This window comes from Aulonocara sp. 'chitande type north' Nkhata Bay, linkage group LG14 (genome assembly GCF_057382095.1).
Source record: "Aulonocara sp. 'chitande type north' Nkhata Bay isolate Kocher_YH1m ecotype deep benthic linkage group LG14, A_spYH_male_GT1.1, whole genome shotgun sequence".
In the NCBI taxonomy this organism is placed as follows: domain Eukaryota; kingdom Metazoa; phylum Chordata; class Actinopteri; order Cichliformes; family Cichlidae; genus Aulonocara; species Aulonocara sp. 'chitande type north' Nkhata Bay.
Window position 1 is genome coordinate 9,922,586 of NC_141357.1, and position 19,151 is coordinate 9,941,736.

The 19,151-nt window shown below is 43.0% G+C and overlaps 1 protein-coding gene across 3 annotated transcripts; it reads right to left on the minus strand.

The window, feature by feature from the left end:
- Positions 1–76: 76 nt before the first annotated feature.
- On the minus strand, positions 77–19,144 carry sidt2 (SID1 transmembrane family, member 2). Of its 3 annotated transcripts, none has more exons than XM_086260894.1 (27): positions 18,759–19,144; positions 18,318–18,588; positions 18,104–18,225; positions 15,615–15,779; positions 15,444–15,489; positions 9,541–9,642; positions 9,211–9,294; positions 8,954–9,119; positions 8,694–8,787; positions 7,737–7,795; positions 7,488–7,514; positions 6,696–6,734; positions 6,535–6,612; positions 5,860–5,975; positions 3,677–3,750; positions 3,418–3,484; positions 3,242–3,315; positions 3,035–3,158; positions 2,790–2,907; positions 2,336–2,472; positions 2,129–2,237; positions 1,795–1,871; positions 1,563–1,609; positions 1,369–1,474; positions 1,158–1,268; positions 959–1,072; positions 77–852 (listed from the first exon to the last, which is right to left on the minus strand). In XM_086260894.1, exons 2-27 carry the CDS (start codon positions 18,561–18,563, stop codon positions 790–792), a joined length of 2,565 nt encoding a protein of 854 aa, XP_086117020.1. In that variant the 5' UTR covers positions 18,564–18,588; positions 18,759–19,144; the 3' UTR covers positions 77–789. The 3 variants fall into 3 exon arrangements, with proteins under 3 accessions (XP_086117020.1, XP_086117022.1, XP_086117021.1); XM_086260896.1 differs by lacking the exon at positions 18,759–19,144 and adding an exon at positions 6,336–6,398 and having other exon boundaries at positions 18,318–18,587; XM_086260895.1 differs by lacking the exon at positions 7,488–7,514.
- Positions 19,145–19,151: the final 7 nt, after the last annotated feature.

The following is a 19,151-nucleotide window of genomic DNA, read 5'->3' on the forward strand; positions in this document are numbered from 1 at the left end:
CCAAACAGCAGGTGGGTGGAGCTGTTGTGCCCGAGATGATCTTATCAAAGCCAGGTATTGGAAAAATAGACCACACTTCAGAAAAGACCTTTATTATTGAGTATCCTTTCACTGCAATGCCTGACAATAAAATTCATTTTTTGTAGAGTGCAAAAATACCTTTAAGAGTCACACTTAAGGGCAGTTACAAGTAAATACAATCATGTCTTCATGGATATTCCCTCAAGGAGGAGGACGGCTAGCTTGCAGATCTGACCAATCAGAACACAGTATTGTGACTACTATGATTAGAACATTGAAGGCCACAGACTGGACAGGATTCATCTTCCCACAATTATTTTTGAAAACACGCACGCACGCACACACCTGTACAAACACACACAGCATATAAACAGTAATTAAAATACATTGCTGACTTCCAGGCCAAATGTAATGCAGACAATATAAAATAAGTTAAAGTGGACGAGTTTTGTGTCAAGCGAGAATGCACACCGTTAATCGTCAGCAGTAAACGGTGCTCACAACAGTTACATCGATGATGGCAGCGAGAGGACGAAACACTTCAGCATCGCTCGACGACGTTCCGGCTTCTATTGGCACATTAGTGTCCACGCAGGTAGAGGGAGGGGCCTGTTGCTCCTCCCCGACTCTCCACGAGGCAGAGAGGTGCTCATCGACAGCCCAGAAACAGGCTACTGGCTGTGCTTTTTGAAAAAGATGGAGGGGATGCAAACAGACAGGGTGATAAGGCAGAGAGAAAGAGCAGAGCTCTTCGCAGATCTGGCAAATCTAGAAGACGTAGATTTTGTCTCTCTGGACGGTGTCGAGGTCGTCGTCCATGGTCAGGAGGACCTGAGGGGGAGCAGAGGTAATATTGGATATTAAGGTTTTAACGCCTCATTCTAGACCAACTGCATATCCTGCATGTTTAAACAAACTTAAACATGACTCATAATACCAAGAAGGATCCAAACATAGCGATGGAGGACAGGAAATGCCAAATGTCGTGGTCGTCAAAGAATGATAGCAGGATGCAGTCCCTGTTGTGCTCACGAGACTCAGCTGGAGTTTTCTGTGCCAGAGGAGAGAAACAAGTAATCCAAGTGTCTTTTCACATGAGCCCAAATCTCATAGGTTTGTGTGTGTGTGTGGCTAACCTGCCAGGTGCTGAGACCCTGGAAGAAGAAATACAGCGCAAAGCCCCACACAACCGCCGTGAAGAGAATACACACCAGCGCCAGACACTTGATTCTCTCACCGCTCCGCAGCTGGGCACAAACAGAAAACTGTGAGCTCCAAAGGTCCCAAACATGTCTGCTACTTTCTCCTGGTGCTTCTCACATGCGCAGAGTTACTAAACACACAAACCTTCATGATGATATAAAAGGCAAAGTAGAGCAACAGGTTACAGATGGCGATGGCCAACAGGTACGAGGCAAAGTCGTTGGGTCTCTGTATGAGGCCGTAGGCAGCCCTGCAGAGAGATAGCGAGATACACATCACCTGCCTCCTCCGCACTCTGCTGATTTAAATGAGCTGAAAACATAGTTTGTTTTACTCACAGAGACCAGTTGACTATGTTCCCCATCACAAGCAGAACCATGCGGTCCTGAAAGACATACACCGGCGGAAAAATGATTAAAAAGCAGGTCATCAGGACTCACCGATGCCTTTTATTGCTCTCTGCAACTACCGGTCGTTAAGATAAGATAATAATTGAGTTACCAGGTAAAGGCAGAAGGATCTGCTACCTTATGCAATACACTGATACTGGATTTTCTGGCCGTTACTCACAATGTACATCGGCCCGCTGCACTGCCTGATGCAGTCTGTGTAGATGACGTAAACTATCCTACGCATGATCCCAGCGTCTGATACGTGAACACACAGAGAGGAAGGAGAGAGAACAACAAGGATTATAAGCTGCTTTATTTTATTAGAATATCCCGATAAGTGGATTTAAATGTTAGTTACTCTGATTTGCTAGCTTATGTGAGACACACGCTCACACGACAGCCTTAATATAATCCTGGACTACTTTAGTTGCAGTCAGTTATTAGTCTAACGTGACTCATTTTAAGCCAGTAAAGCCCACTGGACTGAGTTTGCTTTCTTTCTGTGATCTTACTGAGCCTCCATCGACCCATATAGTAGAGCTGTGTGCTGAGCAGCAGCGTGGCCAGAATGTGGATCACAGAGAAAACAATCCAGAAGGCTGTGTTGTCTCTCCCAAATACCTGAGAGGAAAAAAAACACAGCACAATGATTATTAAGAAATCCGTGTTTTTAGACCATAAAGCATAACTCAGGTTTTGTATTGTGTGTGTGCACTTACCACTCCCAGCACAGAAAAGAAGATGACAGCGGCGAGGCAGGCGTAAGCGGTGTAAGCGCTCGCGTTGATGTCCGGGTGTCTCTTCTGATAGAGCTTCAGCATACACAGTCCAGCAATCATGTACATGAAGGAGGTGTCTGCAGGGAGGAGAACAACTCAAATGTACCGCATGCAACTTGAACTTTTTTCAGCCCAGGACTCAAAGTAAACAGACAGAGAGACAAAAAAAATAATGCATTCACAAGATTTACAGCCAGCAGAAACTCAAGAAACTGGCTGAAGCAGTAAAAATGTAACCGCACAAAGAACTGATGCAGACTAAAGCCAGGAAACCTCATCTTCCTTTGGAGTGACAGCTGCTTAAAGCCAAAACTCTCTTCAGACTACTGATCCTGACAAAGGTAAAAACAACTGTAACCATGTCGAGTCTGAGTAAGGACACAATCGTTCTTACCAAACTGGAAGTTGGTGTAGTTGGGACAGACGTGGTAGCAGGCACTGAGCAAACCCTCCATCATCAGAGCAGTTCCCATGGCATAGAAGAGGCCAAAGTGCTTTGGGATACCGCACTCCTGAAGGAGGAAGAGACAACCTGATAACTAAACTACCGCTGTCAATCATCATCATCATCATCTAAATCTTTAAAAACACATCTTCATGACAAATGACTACACGTTTGTCAGTGTGCGTGTGCCTCACCAGCGCGTTGACGTCATGCCGCTCCAGAGCACGATTTTGGGCGAGGTCTCTCTTGAGGACGATGAGGAGAAAGAGGAGCCCCAGCATCACGTAACCAAGGTTACTGAGGATGTTGTTGAAAGCGCTGTGTGGAATTAGTTAATCGTTACTTTACGCGGGTTAGCTGATGACGTTGGACATGTTAACACACTGTGCTCGACTGCAAACCTTAGAGCTCCGAGCGGGTGGGCGCACAGGAAGTTGTAGTAGCAGATGTCCTGGTTTCCTGTAACATTGACAACCTGTGGAGAACAGAGATGCACACGTCGTATTAGCGAGCTGACGGCTTATCGGAATCTTTTTTTTAAAAAAAGTGTCGCCATGCTTTATAAAATCATTGTTACCGTTTGATAGGTGATGACCAGCTGGACGACTGGCAGGGCGTAAAACACAGCAATCGTAGCAATGTTCCTGAAGAGGGTACAATTATTACTTTCAGCCACTCACAACCATCAGATCTGCAGCACTTCATTAATAATCAGTAATTTTTTTAATGTTTCATATAATGTCAAACTATGGCTTGGTTAATTCACTGTGAATTGATTTGGCTTAGATATAAAAGAATATCATGTTTCTTATCATGGGTGCAACAAGAGAACTCACCAGAAGTAGATTTGGTACTTCTTGCTGAGGATCCTCTTGTCTTTGCGGGCCAAGTCCGCCACGTACAGAAATTTCTGTAAGAGGAAGAAGAGGACTTTATTACTTTGATTACTTTATTAAAGTCTGGATGAAGAAAGCATTAACCTCGCCTAATTAATGTTCAAACTCTTTACTGCTGACAAGTTTTTTAAATTTGTGACTCTGGTTTAGAGGTTTAATATAACGAAGGAACACATTATTAAATTGTCTCTGTGCACTTGTTTCATTTGAGCTCAGTATGAGAATATCTGCTGCCCTGCTCTTCGTTTTACACTGTGTGTGCGCGTGTGTGTGAGCTCAGAGCTGGCTTTTATGGAAGGGAATGCTGCTTGATGGTTTTGCTAAACCAGAAAGACCATGAGAAAATTTTGTCATTGGTCAGTGAGAAAAATACTTATGAGCCCCTGAAACGAGACCCAGGAAGTGGTTACAGGAAGATGTGATAGATTGTCTGAAGCAGTTAGAACAAGACAATGCTAAGTGTCATTTTCTCTTAAACTTCAGAGGGATACCTTCTACGGAATATGGTCTAAATGGACAGACTATGTTAAGCATATGAGGTGTGATTTTGTGTATGATGTTACAACCCTGAGTTCTACGTAAACCTACCTGCCCTGCTGCCTCCTAACCCTAGTTTTTTTTGTTTGTTTGTTTGTTGTTGTTTTGGGGTTTTTTTTTGGGGGGGGGGGGGGGGGGGTTGTTGTTTTTTTTTCTTCTTTTCTTTTCCTGTCTTCTTTATTTTTAAATTATAAGTTAAAATGTGACAGCAAAGAAAATGTAAAAAGGCAAACTACTGTTATGTTCAACAGCTGTCCCAATAAAAGAGATAATAATAATAAAAATTAAAAAAAGAACAAGACAATGCTACTGACCGGACTTCATACCACAGGCTATACCCAGGAGAAGCTACACCAAGTCTGTATGGTTTACTGAAGAGACATAAACAGGAGGTAGCTCTAAGACCAATTGTCTGTATGATCAACTTGGTCACCTATAACATCTCAAAGTTTCTGGCTTCGACCCTCAACCCGCTGAACACCACATCCAGAACAGCTTGGATTTTGTTGAGAAGGTGAGAGATGGCATTATGGAGGCAGATGAAACAAAGGTCTTGTACGATGTTACATCTGTCTTTACTGAAGCAGTGAAGGTCGTTTGTAAGAGATTACAGGATGGTTCAGTACCAAGTCACTGGTTCAAGTACGTGGGTGACATCTGGGTGAAAATCAAATGTCAGTATTCAAGGTTTGACTCTCATCATCCACTGGAGCATAAAACAACCTCTGGCGAAGCAGATGGCACAACACAGGAGAGCTACCTCCTGGACTCTGCAGTCTATTCACACCTACAGGCCAGTGGACACTCTTTCAATGATGAGGACACATCTTGGACAGGGAGGAAGGCTGGTTTTGAGCGCGGAGTCAAAGAGGCCATTTACGTGAAAAAGGAAAGACCATCTCTGAATCGAGGAGGGGGCCTAAGGGTGCATCTTTCACCATCTTACAATGCTGCGATTGCAGCCATTCCCCAACTCTCTGTGAATGGTACTCATGGCAACTGATCAACAGCCACTGATCATAAACCATTGATCAGTGGCTGTTGATTTGTGAATGACAAATTGCATATTAATGATCAAGAAACTGACCTCACAGCACATTGTTCATTCAGTGGGGCTGGTTTCAGTCATTGTGCATAGGTACTGTTTATAAGGTTGGGGAAACCGAAGAAGTCACCTGGATGAGTGACAATACATTTCTCCCTCTGAAAACGCCAGATGATCCAGATGAACAAAACCAAGTTTTTAGGATGCTGCTTGAGTTTTAAAGACCCGGCTGGGGTTTAAACTCTCAGAGATGTAGCGAAACTTGGCAAATACTTGACACAAATGGAAATGAGAATGTTTGTTATCAAAGAAAAAAAAAGTTATGCCTCCAGTTTCCAGTTTGGCTCACCATCTCCACAGATGAATCCAGCAATCTGTTAGTGACCAAACAGATCAGATGGATGTTTTTGTTCTAGTACCCTGAGGTACTAGAGGTGAGGACTACTTTGCACATTCACAGATCTTTTCATTCTAAATAAGCCAGATGTGCAGAAAGCCACATCTGTGCCATTCTGAGGCAGGAAAAATGATTTTCACGTACCTTTGTGCGAACAATGTTCTTGTCGGAGTGTATGTCATCCAGTGTGTCATAGTCATCCTCCTCAATGGAGCTCAAAGACTCCTGCCTGCTCCGTGCGACACTTTCCAGCGATCGCTCTGATTGGAGGAGGGAAGAGCAAAAGAGAGTCATTCTGTCTAGAGGAGGCACAACGTGAGCAGGCAGACCGACGACTGGATTTAAGGGAGTTGCAGGCTGATGCAAAAAGGTGATCCAACACATCGCACCTTTCAAAAATGATCTTCAATTTTCAAAATGATTAAATAGATGACCAGAATGATTTTTTTTTTGGTCAGATGATCTTTGCGCTGATGAGATCACCGTCGCTGTTCATTTGAGTGCCATCAGTGGAGAGAAGTGGCCACTTTCCCGGCCTCTTAACTCCACTGATATTTGATTGACATGGTGGCTGATTGGTTTGGGGTGCTGATTCGGCTAGTTATATGGTAGCGTGTCACCGATGCGGATGGCTATGTAGTGAAGGTGATTGAGGATTGGTCGACGTTTGAAAGGCTCCTGTCCTAATGAACAAAGACACACAGAAAACCAGTGAGGGTGTGGAGCTGCTAAGAATCCATGTTCAAGCCGCTCTGCAGAGTGGGCCAAAAAAACAAGAAAGAGGGAAAAAAGGACGTGTGAGTCTCTGTTTGCTCATACCCATGTATCCATAGTTGTTGTCAGTTGAAGTGGCGCTGTCGGTAATGGCCTCTGAACTCATTGTGCTGCCGTTGTCGGCTGAGGAGGAGATGACTCTTCGTTCATTGGCAATCAAACAATGACATCACAAAGACTAAATGTTTGTTTTTTTAAATACTCACCAAATGAGCCATATTCATTTGGTGAGGCTGGAGTTTTTCCTGTAAAGACACAAACTTTCAAAAATCCAAGAAAGGATACACGCTCCCAAATGCTCACATGCACAAACAAGCGGCACTACGATCAACGTTTAGTTAGTATCCTAACACTGCACAATGATCACTGTGTTAGTCAGGAAAACAGGGAGGTGAGGCGGACGTAAACACGTGAAGGAATCCAGTGAAAAAATGCAATTCCTTAAATTCTTTTCTGGCTGGGGGCAAAAAAAGTTATTAATCTCCAAAAGTGTGAAAGCTGAGAAATGAGATGCAGTGAAGAGGATTATTTCAAAACTAGTGGTTTAAAATCAAACAGTGGCAGCAACTACTGCAGTGGATAGATACAGATACACACTGGGAGGCAGCCAGCAGCCAAAAAAAAGCACATCAGCAGCGCTTGCATTCATCTTAGCGCCTTCATGCTTTTAATGGGAGTGCTGCTGAAAATATGCTCACGTGTTTCTTTAGCTCAAAGCCATAAAGCTGTGAGGACTACAAAAGGATAACACTGTTACAAACACAGGCAAAAGAAGCTAACAAAGACCCATGTGAGTGCATATCTGTATCTCTGTAAAGCCAGAAAAGCCTCAGAACAGAGCCACGTTTATGTCCATGAAGCTCTGCAGCCGAAAACGTCTCTTTCTCTTCTTTGTAGGGTAAAGTATGGAAGCTACTGCATGCAGAGCATCTGCAGACAAGCAACACAGACTGAGAGAGGGCAGCGAGTGCACAAGGGGAGTAACTGTGTCTGTATACCGTCGCTGTTCTTCCCGAGCAGAGAGGCTGAATGGCAGGGGGGAGAGAAAGATACACGTTCAGTACACGCTTAAACATTCAGCTCTGAGATAAAAGAGTGGCAAACAGCTGTGGGACTGCATGATCAGTCCAGTTTAGGATCACATTTACTCTGGTATTTAATTAACAGAACAGAACAAGCTTGCTGGTTTGTGGTCAGTGCACACTGCTCCTAATGGGCCGGTCCATCAGAGCTAGTTGCTGGGTTACCTGTCTCAGCAGGTGACATGTCGGCAGGATTCAGAAACACATTTCTCCTCTTGTTCAGTCTGCAGAAATAGAGAGGGGGAAAAATGCAAATGAACACAATTTGTATTCAGTGCAGTGTCATTCCTGCAGTGCAGATCTACTCTGACAATATGACGTCCGACCTCGTGGGTTGAAACGTGGGCTGGAGAGGGACTAATTGATGTACAGGAGGTTGGAAAATAGTTGTTGTTTTTCCAACCAAAGTGCAAAACTTTCTGTCATTTTCAGGCAGCTACAAGTTGCCATCTGCCTGCGTCTTTTTGTTGCGGTGCAGACTTGCAAAGACTGTTGTTTTGTTGCCACCCTGGCTTTTCTATTCTGTGTTTCGGGTGAAGACTTTGGTTAAAAGTTGCATCTTCCTCACAGGGTTTTGCAGATGTGTACAACATAATTCCTGATTCCCTGCTCTGCTTTCACTTCAGTGAAATTCAACAGCCAAAAAAAATAAATACATGACAGCTAACGGTTAAGCCATTTCTGACGTTTACTGTTCAGCTCTTTTCAATTAATCAGCTATTCCTTCTGCCCACCTGCAGCTTTTTAAAAAGCTCCTGCATATGCTGTTGAGTTTTGAGGTCCGTTTGGAAGGGCACACCCTAAAGCACGTACTTCCTTCTACTCCGAAAACAAGCCAGAAAAAAAGGGGGACACAATAAAAACAGAAAAAAAGATGCAGGCCTGATATTTCCTACAGGTGTCAAATCAGTTTATTTATATATGCATATGCTTTACTTTTTCTGGGTTTTGAGTATAACATAATCAAGCTTCATGCAATAGTGGAAGACAAAGATGCAGAGATGGCTTTTCTAAGTGAAGAACATTCCAACACGACCGCCGCAACTGGAAACTCTTTTGTACAAGTAGCAGATAAACAAAGCAAATGATGACTTTGCTGCAGAGGCAATTTCAAAACCTTACCGTGCACGCTCTAGACAGACACAGAGCAAGGTCAGGAGGTAGAATGAGAAGAAGATCCCCAAACAGAACAGCATTCCCATCACGTACGCCTCCACTGCATGGGAGGACATATTAACTGTAAGCTAATTTGCATAGTAAGACACAACATTCTGTATCTGCTGCCAAAAAAACCAAATCTAAACAACACAAGCAGAGAAATCTCTGCTTCTTTTAGCACATGCTAACCCTCAGCGCTTCACATATGTAGCCATGTGACTTACAGTTGATTGCGGGTGAGACCATCACATCGAGGGCCTTGCTGCGATTGCCGGCGTCAATCAGCTGATCGGGTCTCAGAGGGTAGAAGCGCAGCGGGCCGCCGCATGCCTCGTCCTCAGTTTTTACCACCACCACCACGTAGAAACTGTTGCTGGGGAAATCTTTCCTCTAGATAAAGGCAGAAACACCTACATTCAAATCTACACCAGGATTTATCGCAACCGGTTCCAATAAGCTCTGAATTTCTGCGGGACACTACCTGCACGGTGATGGCACCTTTTTTTGTCATAGTCTGGTACATCCCAATGAAGGCCACGTTGTTGTCAAGGTCATAAATGGGGCACTGAATGGAGACAGTGAGAGAGGGAGGAAAAAAACTGAATTAGATGTGAAAAAAGAAAGATTCAGATGGATTGTTTCAGAAGTAAATAAGAAAACATTTTTGAACAGCAAGAAATCAGCTGTGGTATCCACTGTGATGCCCTCATGTGGTCTCAGAGTGCTACTGCACGCTGACCACTGAGGCTGAGGGAGGGGCCTCTTGAGGGCTGCTGCAGCACAGCTGAATGTGTGCTCTGGATAACTGTACCTGGATGTCCTGGATGGACATGACAGAACAGGGGAAAGTCATGTCCGAGTTGACCTTGACGATCACAGTATCCACCCCGTCTTGGAAGACATACTTGAAATACTGAGAGAAAAGGAGAGGGAAAGAAGAGGACAACAGTCAGCGAGGCAGTTTTCAGAAAGATCGACTTGAGGATGGCGTTTTAATTGCTGACAGCACAATAAACCATTAAACCAATACGTCACCCCACGGGCCATTTGCACAATTTGAAAAGTGATATGTTACTGAGAGCCTCCCACTCCAGGTTCTCAAAAGGTTTTATCCAGTTCAGTTGTAGCCCTCGACTGCAGAGCACCTCACGCATACAAATGAGCTGACCTGATAGCTTACAAGCACAGACTGGGAGAACGAAGCAAAGCTGATGCAGAAAGCAGACTGTCTTAAAAGAGGTCAGAGACTGACAACGTCTTCATCAAGTGTCAAAAGAAAGTCATGGAGTCATTTGCCACAAGCTGATCTCCGTTTTCAAATAACATACAGTCGTGTGAAAAGTAAGGTTTTCACAGGATTGGCAGTTTTGAGCATAACTCAGTGCACCCATACTGCTGCTATGGGAATGAAGAGTGTAAGGAGGAGCCAGGTGCTGATAATCAAACACACTTGATTGCTCGGTCATCAGCAAGTGTGAGCACCTCTGCAAAAGCAGAAGTTTTGGCAATTTGCTGCTCAGGAGCATTCACAGGTAAGTTAACAATATGTCACCATCTTCTCAGGAGTGGAAATGCCAGAAAATTCACCCCAAGGTCAGACCGTGCAAAGCTTAAAGAAACTGCAAAAAACCCAACAGCGACATCTCAGACGCTACAAGCCGCAGTTAAATGTTAAAGTTCATAACAGGACAATTAGAAAAAACTCAAACTGGAACAATGTCCTTTGAACAGACGAGACTAAAGTGTAGATGCTTATCCATAACGCACAGCAACACGTTTGGCGCTAACCAAGCTTATCAGAACAAACATCTCAGACCAACCCCGAAGCACGGTGGTGGAGGGGTGATGGGTTGGGTTTGTTTTGCAACCACAGAACCTGGGCTCCATGCAGTCATTGAGTTGACCACAAACCCCTCTGTTTACAAAAGTATTCGTGATTCAAATGTCAGGATACCAGCGTGAGAGCTAAAGCTTGGTCCAAACTGGGTCACGCAATAGGACAACAACCCCAATCATAGCAGCAAATCTAGAACAGAATAAACAGCTAAAAAAATAAAGAAAAGAAACAAGGTGTTGCAATGTCCAGACCTCAACCTGACTGAAAATGTGAAGGAACCTGGAGAGAGCTCTGCATAAATCAGCAAGAAACTCACTCCATGACAATACTGATAAAGTCATACAGAAAAGAATTACTTCAAGTTATTGCTTCCAAAAGCCAACTGTAAGCTACTGAATGACAAGTTTTACTTCATTCTTTTACATAGGACTGTATAGATCAGGTGTAGGCAACCTTTCTGATGACGAGTGCCATTTAAAATTTCCTCAGAGGTCAGTGTGCCATATGATTGCATTAGCAATAAATGTAATAACGCTCTATATTAACAGTTACACAATATATAGAACCACTTTATAGAATTATATCTGTTCGCAGATGTTGGGAGCTATCAGCGAATAGTTATCAGCTATTTTGAAAAAAAAAAGACTTTTTATCCATAACAAGAACTGTACAACAGAAAATGCAAATGCTATTTATGGTCTCCTCACAACAATGGTAAGAAAAATAAACTAAGCCATTATGGTATGTCTGTTAATACAGAGACACACATGTTGATGTGATCTCTGGTCTCCCACTCAGAGACACAGGTCTCCGAGTGTCAAGCATTCAGACGGCTGCCTGAGGACACTCATGTGAGAGAAGATCTGTTCACACAGATATGTAGAGCCAAATACTGTCAATAAGGCCTCTGCAATGTTCTGAAGACAGTTAAACTTGTCAGGTAGTGATGTCCAGCAGGTGAATATGCAAGCTGCATGAACACGCACAGCTGTGGATTCCAGCTGCTTCGATGTTATATGTATGATTTCTATACATTTTACATCAGATAAAAACCTTTGGTTGTAAGCTTCAGATAATTATTTATTAAAAGATACACATTTTAAATGAGAATAAGAAAGTATTTCCTTGTGCCCCCCTTTCCCTGTTAATGCCCTACCTGGCCCCCTGGCAAAACTTTGCTAGATCCGCCCCTGCACAGTTACCAGCTGTCAGCGTAAAAAAGGATCCTGGTGTTATTTGTCTCTCAGAAACAGTTCATAACTTCCCTTCAACTCATTCATGTCACCTAAAAGGTAAACCTGTTTCTCCATCACCTGTTCAGCTCTGATGGTTCAGTAAGGACATCTCCTGGTTTCGTCTTCATGTTTCCCTCTCATCACACATCCAAACCGATATCATGACCAGCAGCTTAACAGCTGTGGCTCCAGCAAACATCAGCTGATACTAGAAATTAATATTAAATAAATTCTAACAACAGCTGATCAAGCTTAAACGTGCTGCTGTTGTTTAGCGCAACATTCGGCGGTTTCCTCTTTCTGGCGCAAAGTGGGCGATAAACAAACAAGAGAGAAAAGCTGATCAGCTGATCATTGATCAGTTTCATGATTGAAGTAGAAACAGGAGAGGGAGGGGGAGAGGATGAGAGAAGAAGAGGCAGCTGTGCAGCAAAGACACAGAATATCTCCAGCTTTGTGTCTTTTCCATTCTAGCTAAAGTCCGGGACAAACTGTTCCTTTTCACCTCAACACGAAACGAGTAATAATTTCTCTGAATGCGGGACGATTCCGTCTTTTTACGGGACGGTTGGCAACTCCACTAACTAACCTTATGAATAAAATAAAGTTCACTATCAGTAACATCAAAGCACCCACCCAGCTGTATATAAACTCCGTCATGCTAGCTAGTACGCAGTACGAATTATTGTAACTGACTGTAAAAAGTCAGCACAACGAAAATAAACTCCACCTAAACTTGGTTTATATCTGACCCAGATAGACTGCAGGTCATAACTTCTTACCTGAAGTTCAGTTCACCTGATGCTCGGACCAGTGGCCACCTCGGCTCTCTCCTCCTCCTGCCTCCCCTTTCTCTCATCCACCTGCTGGCCTCCACCACTTGCTAATGTTACTGAATCTGAGGAAGCACTGCCACAGCCACCACCAAACAACTGAGTTATTTTTACACACCGACCAGCATCTGGCCAATCCACCACCTTTCATTGTTTATACCGTTACAAAGAGGAAAAAAAAAAGCGAATGCCCAGTATGCCCGATGGCCAGTCCAGCTATGTTCGTGCCATCAGTTAACCCAGTTGGCACACGTGCCTAGGGTTGCAGACCCCTGGTATAGATGATTATAGATCCATACAGCCACAGACAAGGAAAAGAGGGCGAAACAAAGAGGCAAGCAACTACAACAAAATATGTTCATTTTTTTGGTTATTTGGTTGGTTTTCAGAGCTAAATCTCAGTAAAGGAAAGTTTTAATATTAATACAGGGAGTGCAGAATTATTAGGCAAGTTGTATTTTTGAGGAATAATTTTATTATTGAACACCAACCATGTTCTCAATGAACCCAAAAAACTCATTAATATCAAAGCTGAATGTTTTTGGAAGTAGTTTTTAGTTTGTTTTTAGTTTTAGCTATTTTAGGGGGATATCTGTGTGTGCAGGTGACTATTACTGTGCATAATTATTAGGCAACTTAACAAAAAACAAATATATACCCATTTCAATTACTTATTTTTACCAGTGAAACCAATATAACATCTCCACATTCACAAATATACATTTCTGACATTCAAAAACCAAACAAAAACAAATCAGCGACCAATATAGCCACCTTTCTTTGCAAGGACACTCAAAAGCCTGCCATCCATGGATTCTGTCAGTGTTTTGATCTGTTCACCATCAACATTGCGTGCAGCAGCAACCACAGCCTCCCAGACACTGTTCAGAGAGGTGTACTGTTTTCCCTCCTTGTAAATCTCACATTTGATGATGGACCACAGGTTCTCAATGGGGTTCAGATCAGGTGAACAAGGAGGCCATGTCATTAGTTTTTCTTCTTTTATACCCTTTCTTGCCAGCCACGCTGTGGAGTACTTGGACGCGTGTGATGGAGCATTGTCCTGCATGAAAATCATGTTTTTCTTGAAGGATGCAGACTTCTTCCTGTACCACTGCTTGAAGAAGGTGTCTTCCAGAAACTGGCAGTAGGACTGGGAGTTGAGCTTGACTCCATCCTCAACCCGAAAAGGCCCCACAAGCTCATCTTTGATGATACCAGCCCAAACCAGTACTCCACCTCCACCTTGCTGGCGTCTGAGTCGGACTGGAGCTCTCTGCCCTTTACCAATCCAGCCACGGGCCCATCCATCTGGCCCATCAAGACTCACTCTCATTTCATCAGTCCATAAAACCTTAGAAAAACCAGTCTTGAGATATTTCTTGGCCCAGTCTTGACGTTTCAGCTTGTGTGTCTTGTTCAGTGGTGGTCGTCTTTCAGCCTTTCTTACCTTGGCCATGTGTCTGAGTATTGCACACCTTGTGCTTTTGGGCACTCCAGTGATGTTGCAGCTCTGAAATATGGCCAAACTGGTGGCAAGTGGCATCTTGGCAGCTGCACACTTGACTTTTCTCAGTTCATGGGCAGTTATTTGGCGCCTTGGTTTTTCCACACGCTTCTTGTGACCCTGTTGACTATTTTGAATGAAACGCTTGATTGTTCGATGATCACGCTTCAGAAGCTTTGCAATTTTGAGACTGCTGCATCCCTCTGCAAGATATCTCACTATTTTTGACTTTTCTGAGCCCGTCAAGTCCTTCTTTTGACCCATTTTGCCAAAGGAAAGGACGTTGCCTAATAATTATGCACACCTGATATAGGGTGATGATGTCATTAGACCACACCCCTTCTCATTACAGAGATGCACATCACCTAATATGCTTAATTGGTAGTAGGCTTTCGAGCCTATACAGCTTGGAGTGAGACAACATGCATGAAGAGGATGATGTGGACAAAATACTCATTTGCCTAATAATTCTGCACTCCCTGTAGAGTCTGGAACCTTTAGAGAAACTGTGAGGTTTATTTGCAGTGGTTATTTTCTTTCTTTGCAGCCACCATCATGCAGGAAGCCTAAGCTGTAGGCCAGAGGTAAACTACATGCTCAGCAACATAGTTTGCTTTTTAGAAACACATGCGCATACAAAATGAAAGCATTATTTAGCTTTAACATAAGTGTGTATTTGGGTTAAATAAACAACCCATGCTCCCAGTAACTGTCACATAAAGGCTTGTGAAACAGGTTGTTCTGTTTGCTGCAGTATAGACTACTCCAGTCAGACTGCATTATTATGCCTGACTAAATAGTATAATATCTGAACATCTTTGTTGTTGACTGTCTGAAGACGTTACGTGGCTCAAACTGGAAATGAGAAGGTTATGTTCTTAAAAGGTGTCCATTAACTACACATGGATGTGAGGTAAAACTGAGTTTAAAGCCCTGCAATCCACACAAATCTACACACCCCGCACATCCAAAACAAAAACCTAACACGATCCAATGAAAGTGTCATCAAAGGCCAAAAAGAAAGCAAAACTTTGTTTAAATGATTGGATGTGCAGAAAACAGAGCTTACTCAAGAAAAAGATTTTTTTAATGTAATATAACTACACAAAATCAGAAATTCCCTGCATTCATAACATCCTCTTTCACATGTATACTTTCAGCTGGCTTCCTGCACATTTCTTGTCATGAGTCCCTCCCCCACCCACAAACTCCCCCATCTGTGGTGCACATTTCTTTGACTCAACACAGTTATGTAAAGAAGGAGCCTACTGTCACACAGAGCTATGGTACCAGGCAGTTTACCTGAGGTTGGGATGGTGATGCAGTGAAGCTGAATTTCTTGTTTGTTCTGTAATCAAGTTAAACAAAACGTGTCATTCAAATAACACAGGCTGATGTACAGTGCAATAAGATGGGAATTCAGGCAGGTACCACGTACTGTGTTTGATTTATTACATAACAGATAACACTCACTGCAGGGTGAAACTTTCAACACGGCTCACTCTGAGCTGGTAGTTTGTACCCTGACTGGACAGGGTAGACACGTCCACAAAGAAGTACTGGGTCTCCGAGGCGGCCCGGGTTGGAGGTTGGCACAGTGTCCTGCCCACATCGTAGTAAGGGTACTTCCTCTGATAGCTGATGAAAAAGGAACAAAGGAAAAAAAAAAAAAAAGGAGGGGACAACAAAGATCAAGTTTCCCATAACCTCTCATACATTCATTCCTTCCTTCTTGTATATTCTCTAATATTATAAGAACGAAGCAAATCAGGTGGGTTTTTTTGTTTGACAGTTACACAATCTGACAAGTTGAAACATAAACGTAATTTTTCCTTTAAAAGTGGTTGAATGCAAACCTCACAATGACATTAGCTCCCCATCTCTGCACTGGTGGTTCACAAAGGAGGAAGTGAGAGTCCAAAGTTCATTAGTGAGCTGCTAAAAACGTGGCCTGACCATGAGACCAACAAAGCAATGACTGACAGCGGGGTGATTCTGGTGTTGCAAAACCTTCCAGTGCAAGAGAGGAACACATCACAAATGGACTGTTGGCCAATGGCAAATAAACTCCAGAACTAGGAACCTTTTATCACGTTGCACACAATGAAGTAAGGTTACAGGAGCCGTTTGACTTGGAGACAATCCCAAGCACATTACAGGCAGTGGTTTTTGCCGTTTCCTCCGTACAAAACTTGTCAAATGACCGTCACACTTCTGAAAAGAATTACTGATTGCAGACTGAACTGCCTCGTCACCTTTCTCCACTACATCTGCTTTTACAGCTAAACCCCGTGACCTGTAGTTATATTCGTTTACTGTCCAAGTAGCCCGACACTCCTTAAAAAGAACCTTGGAACACATGTTCAAATAAAATGTGCCTACGTGGCGTTTAGGAAGAGGACATCCTTATTAGCCTTTGCTTACATTTAATCCATCTGTAATCACAAACAATAGTCTATGTTCACAAACCTGATAAAGCTACCAGCACCAAAACAACAACAGGTTTTTAGGGTGAATGTTGATGTTTGGGGACTAAAAAAAAATTATTGAATGTCGATATACTGGCTGTTATTGTTTATTTTTAATACTACTTTATGTTAACTTTGTTCTATTGAAAACAGAAAAACTTAGGAAGATACCTCACACTATAATAATCAAAGTTGAGGAGACAGCTTGACCTCACACCATTATCTTCACAGCTGTGATGCTACATGTGGAAAGTGCAGTTTGAGCCTGAGATGACACCGTTCTTAAATTACGCCCAAGTACCTTTTTTCAGGACATCCTGAAATATGGTTATATCTGTGATAGGTCACTACATTAGTGAGGCCCAAGAAAAGCAATGCTGCGATGAGAAGCCGGGAAACATCTTGTATAATTATGTCATATTTAACTACACGCCCTAATGTAAGAAGTCCCAAATGATGTGCTGAGCCCTACTAATGCACCTCTAGGCAAGCCCAAATTTGAAATGTGATATTTTCTTTGGCAGCCCCACATCACTGCTGCAGTGTAAAAATGGCACAAAGAATTGTAACTGAATATATTCGAGCTCTAAGGGCTCTCATTTTCCAAACAGGGGCATTTTCTGAAAACCTCTGCCAAGTCTGCTCACATAGCTGATGGATGGTTGGCAGTTTGGAGCTTGACATAACAAAAGCCCTGAATGTCTGCAAAGAGGATAAGACATGCTGTGTACTTAAAGAAAGGAAAGTGAAAAAAAAACAATTGTTAGTTGCATCTATCATGAAAGCTCCTGGGGTTACGGCTTCAACTGGACTAGGGCTGTCAACATGAACCTGCTGGGAAATGTTTGCCAATGAAAACCTGGTTCCACAAGCTAAATACACTCATTTTATCTCATCTGGGGAGAAACACTGATTTAAGATGATTTGGTAGAAGGTTTTGGATAAGGTGAAGTAACTAATGTAGACATTATTAAGAAAAAAGAAAAGGAAACATTTGCTGGGTCCAGAAAAACACAAAAAAGCTGGCATGTCATACCACACATATTCTGTTTTGTATCTCATCTTTCTTCTATGTCACTTGCACATAAATTAATAGGACTTAAAAATTGCCATGGGCACAGTAAGTTTAACTACTGCTGGCTTTACTGTAGACTAGACAATTGACTCCACACCTCACTAAGCATAATGCATACTGGTGTTTCAATTTCAATTTCAACTCTGTAACACATAGATCTTTTAAAATGCTTTGACGCTAACTTAGAGGATTTAAAATAACAGTGAGTGGCCATCTCTGGTTACATACAAAGAAGGGAAGCTTAATATGCAATTAGACAAAAACGTGAAGTTAAAGGAGTTAAGGGATGGACCAAATTACAGACCACATCAGTTTTTATTTTAAATTACTTGATTTTTGTAAGAAAAAACATTAACATATATACATCACATACGTGTGATGTATATATGTTATGTATGTAAACGGTGGGGGGTACTCACAGGCCTCTGAGAATGAGGGGGACTTGAAAAGACAGGACGCCTTGCTTCTGTCGCACTACAAACAAGATTGGGCTCTCCGACTTGTTGGATAACACGTCCACAGACACACGCACTCCCTCAGTCTGAAAGTCAAGAGAGGGAAAAGGAGAAAGGACTGATAATAATCTTTAAGTGGTGAAAAAACGAACCGACAAGTCTGAGGAGGCGAACTCACCTTATTCCGAGAGATGGTGTGATTAAACGCGTAAATGGTCTGGTTTTCACTCGTAACCATGTCATTATAGTTGGCATCAAACTCCGCATCTTTCTGGACGATGGTTTTGATCTCCCCCACCTCAATGCCGCAAGCTAACCGAATCGCACATAACCAGAGCAGGGCAGCCAATCCTGGTCGGATCCAACGGGGAGCAGGTCCACAGCTGTTTTTATGTCGTGATTTCCAGGAGCTTCTTAACACCATTTTGCCTGACACCGTCTTCCTACAACTGGGAAACGATATCTTAAGTTACTCTAGGGTGGAGAGACAACGCTATAAAATAACTCCACCCCATTCAGCAACAATAACAAGGACAGCAGGCAGGCTAGCTCAACTATGCCCCTTCAGACAATAACAGCAGGTGCTAAATGAAAGCTAGTGACACAGTGAAGTGTTTACATTTGCTATAAACTTGCGCGTCGTCCTGTCGGCATCCGTAACGAAGTAGACGCTGTCAGTCATGCGCCCAGTGCCAAGTTTCAACACAACAAAACCAGCGACACTCAATTCTTCTATATGAAACCCTGAAATCTGACAGCTCGCTGACTCGCCGTGTTAGCATTAGCACTGCTGGTTAGGCAGCTTCATGTTTTCATGTCGGACTTCGGTTCTGTCGTCGAAAACAAAAGCCTTCCTGTAAAACTGCGAACGGCTGTCACTATCGGGTTTCGTAGGACCGCTGCATTGTGCAAGAAATTTTGGTCCAGCGGGGGGAAGAGATTCAGTATGAAAATCTGTGCCGTTAGCGCCCACCCTCCCTGCACGCTTAGACAGTAAACAAACCGACGCACG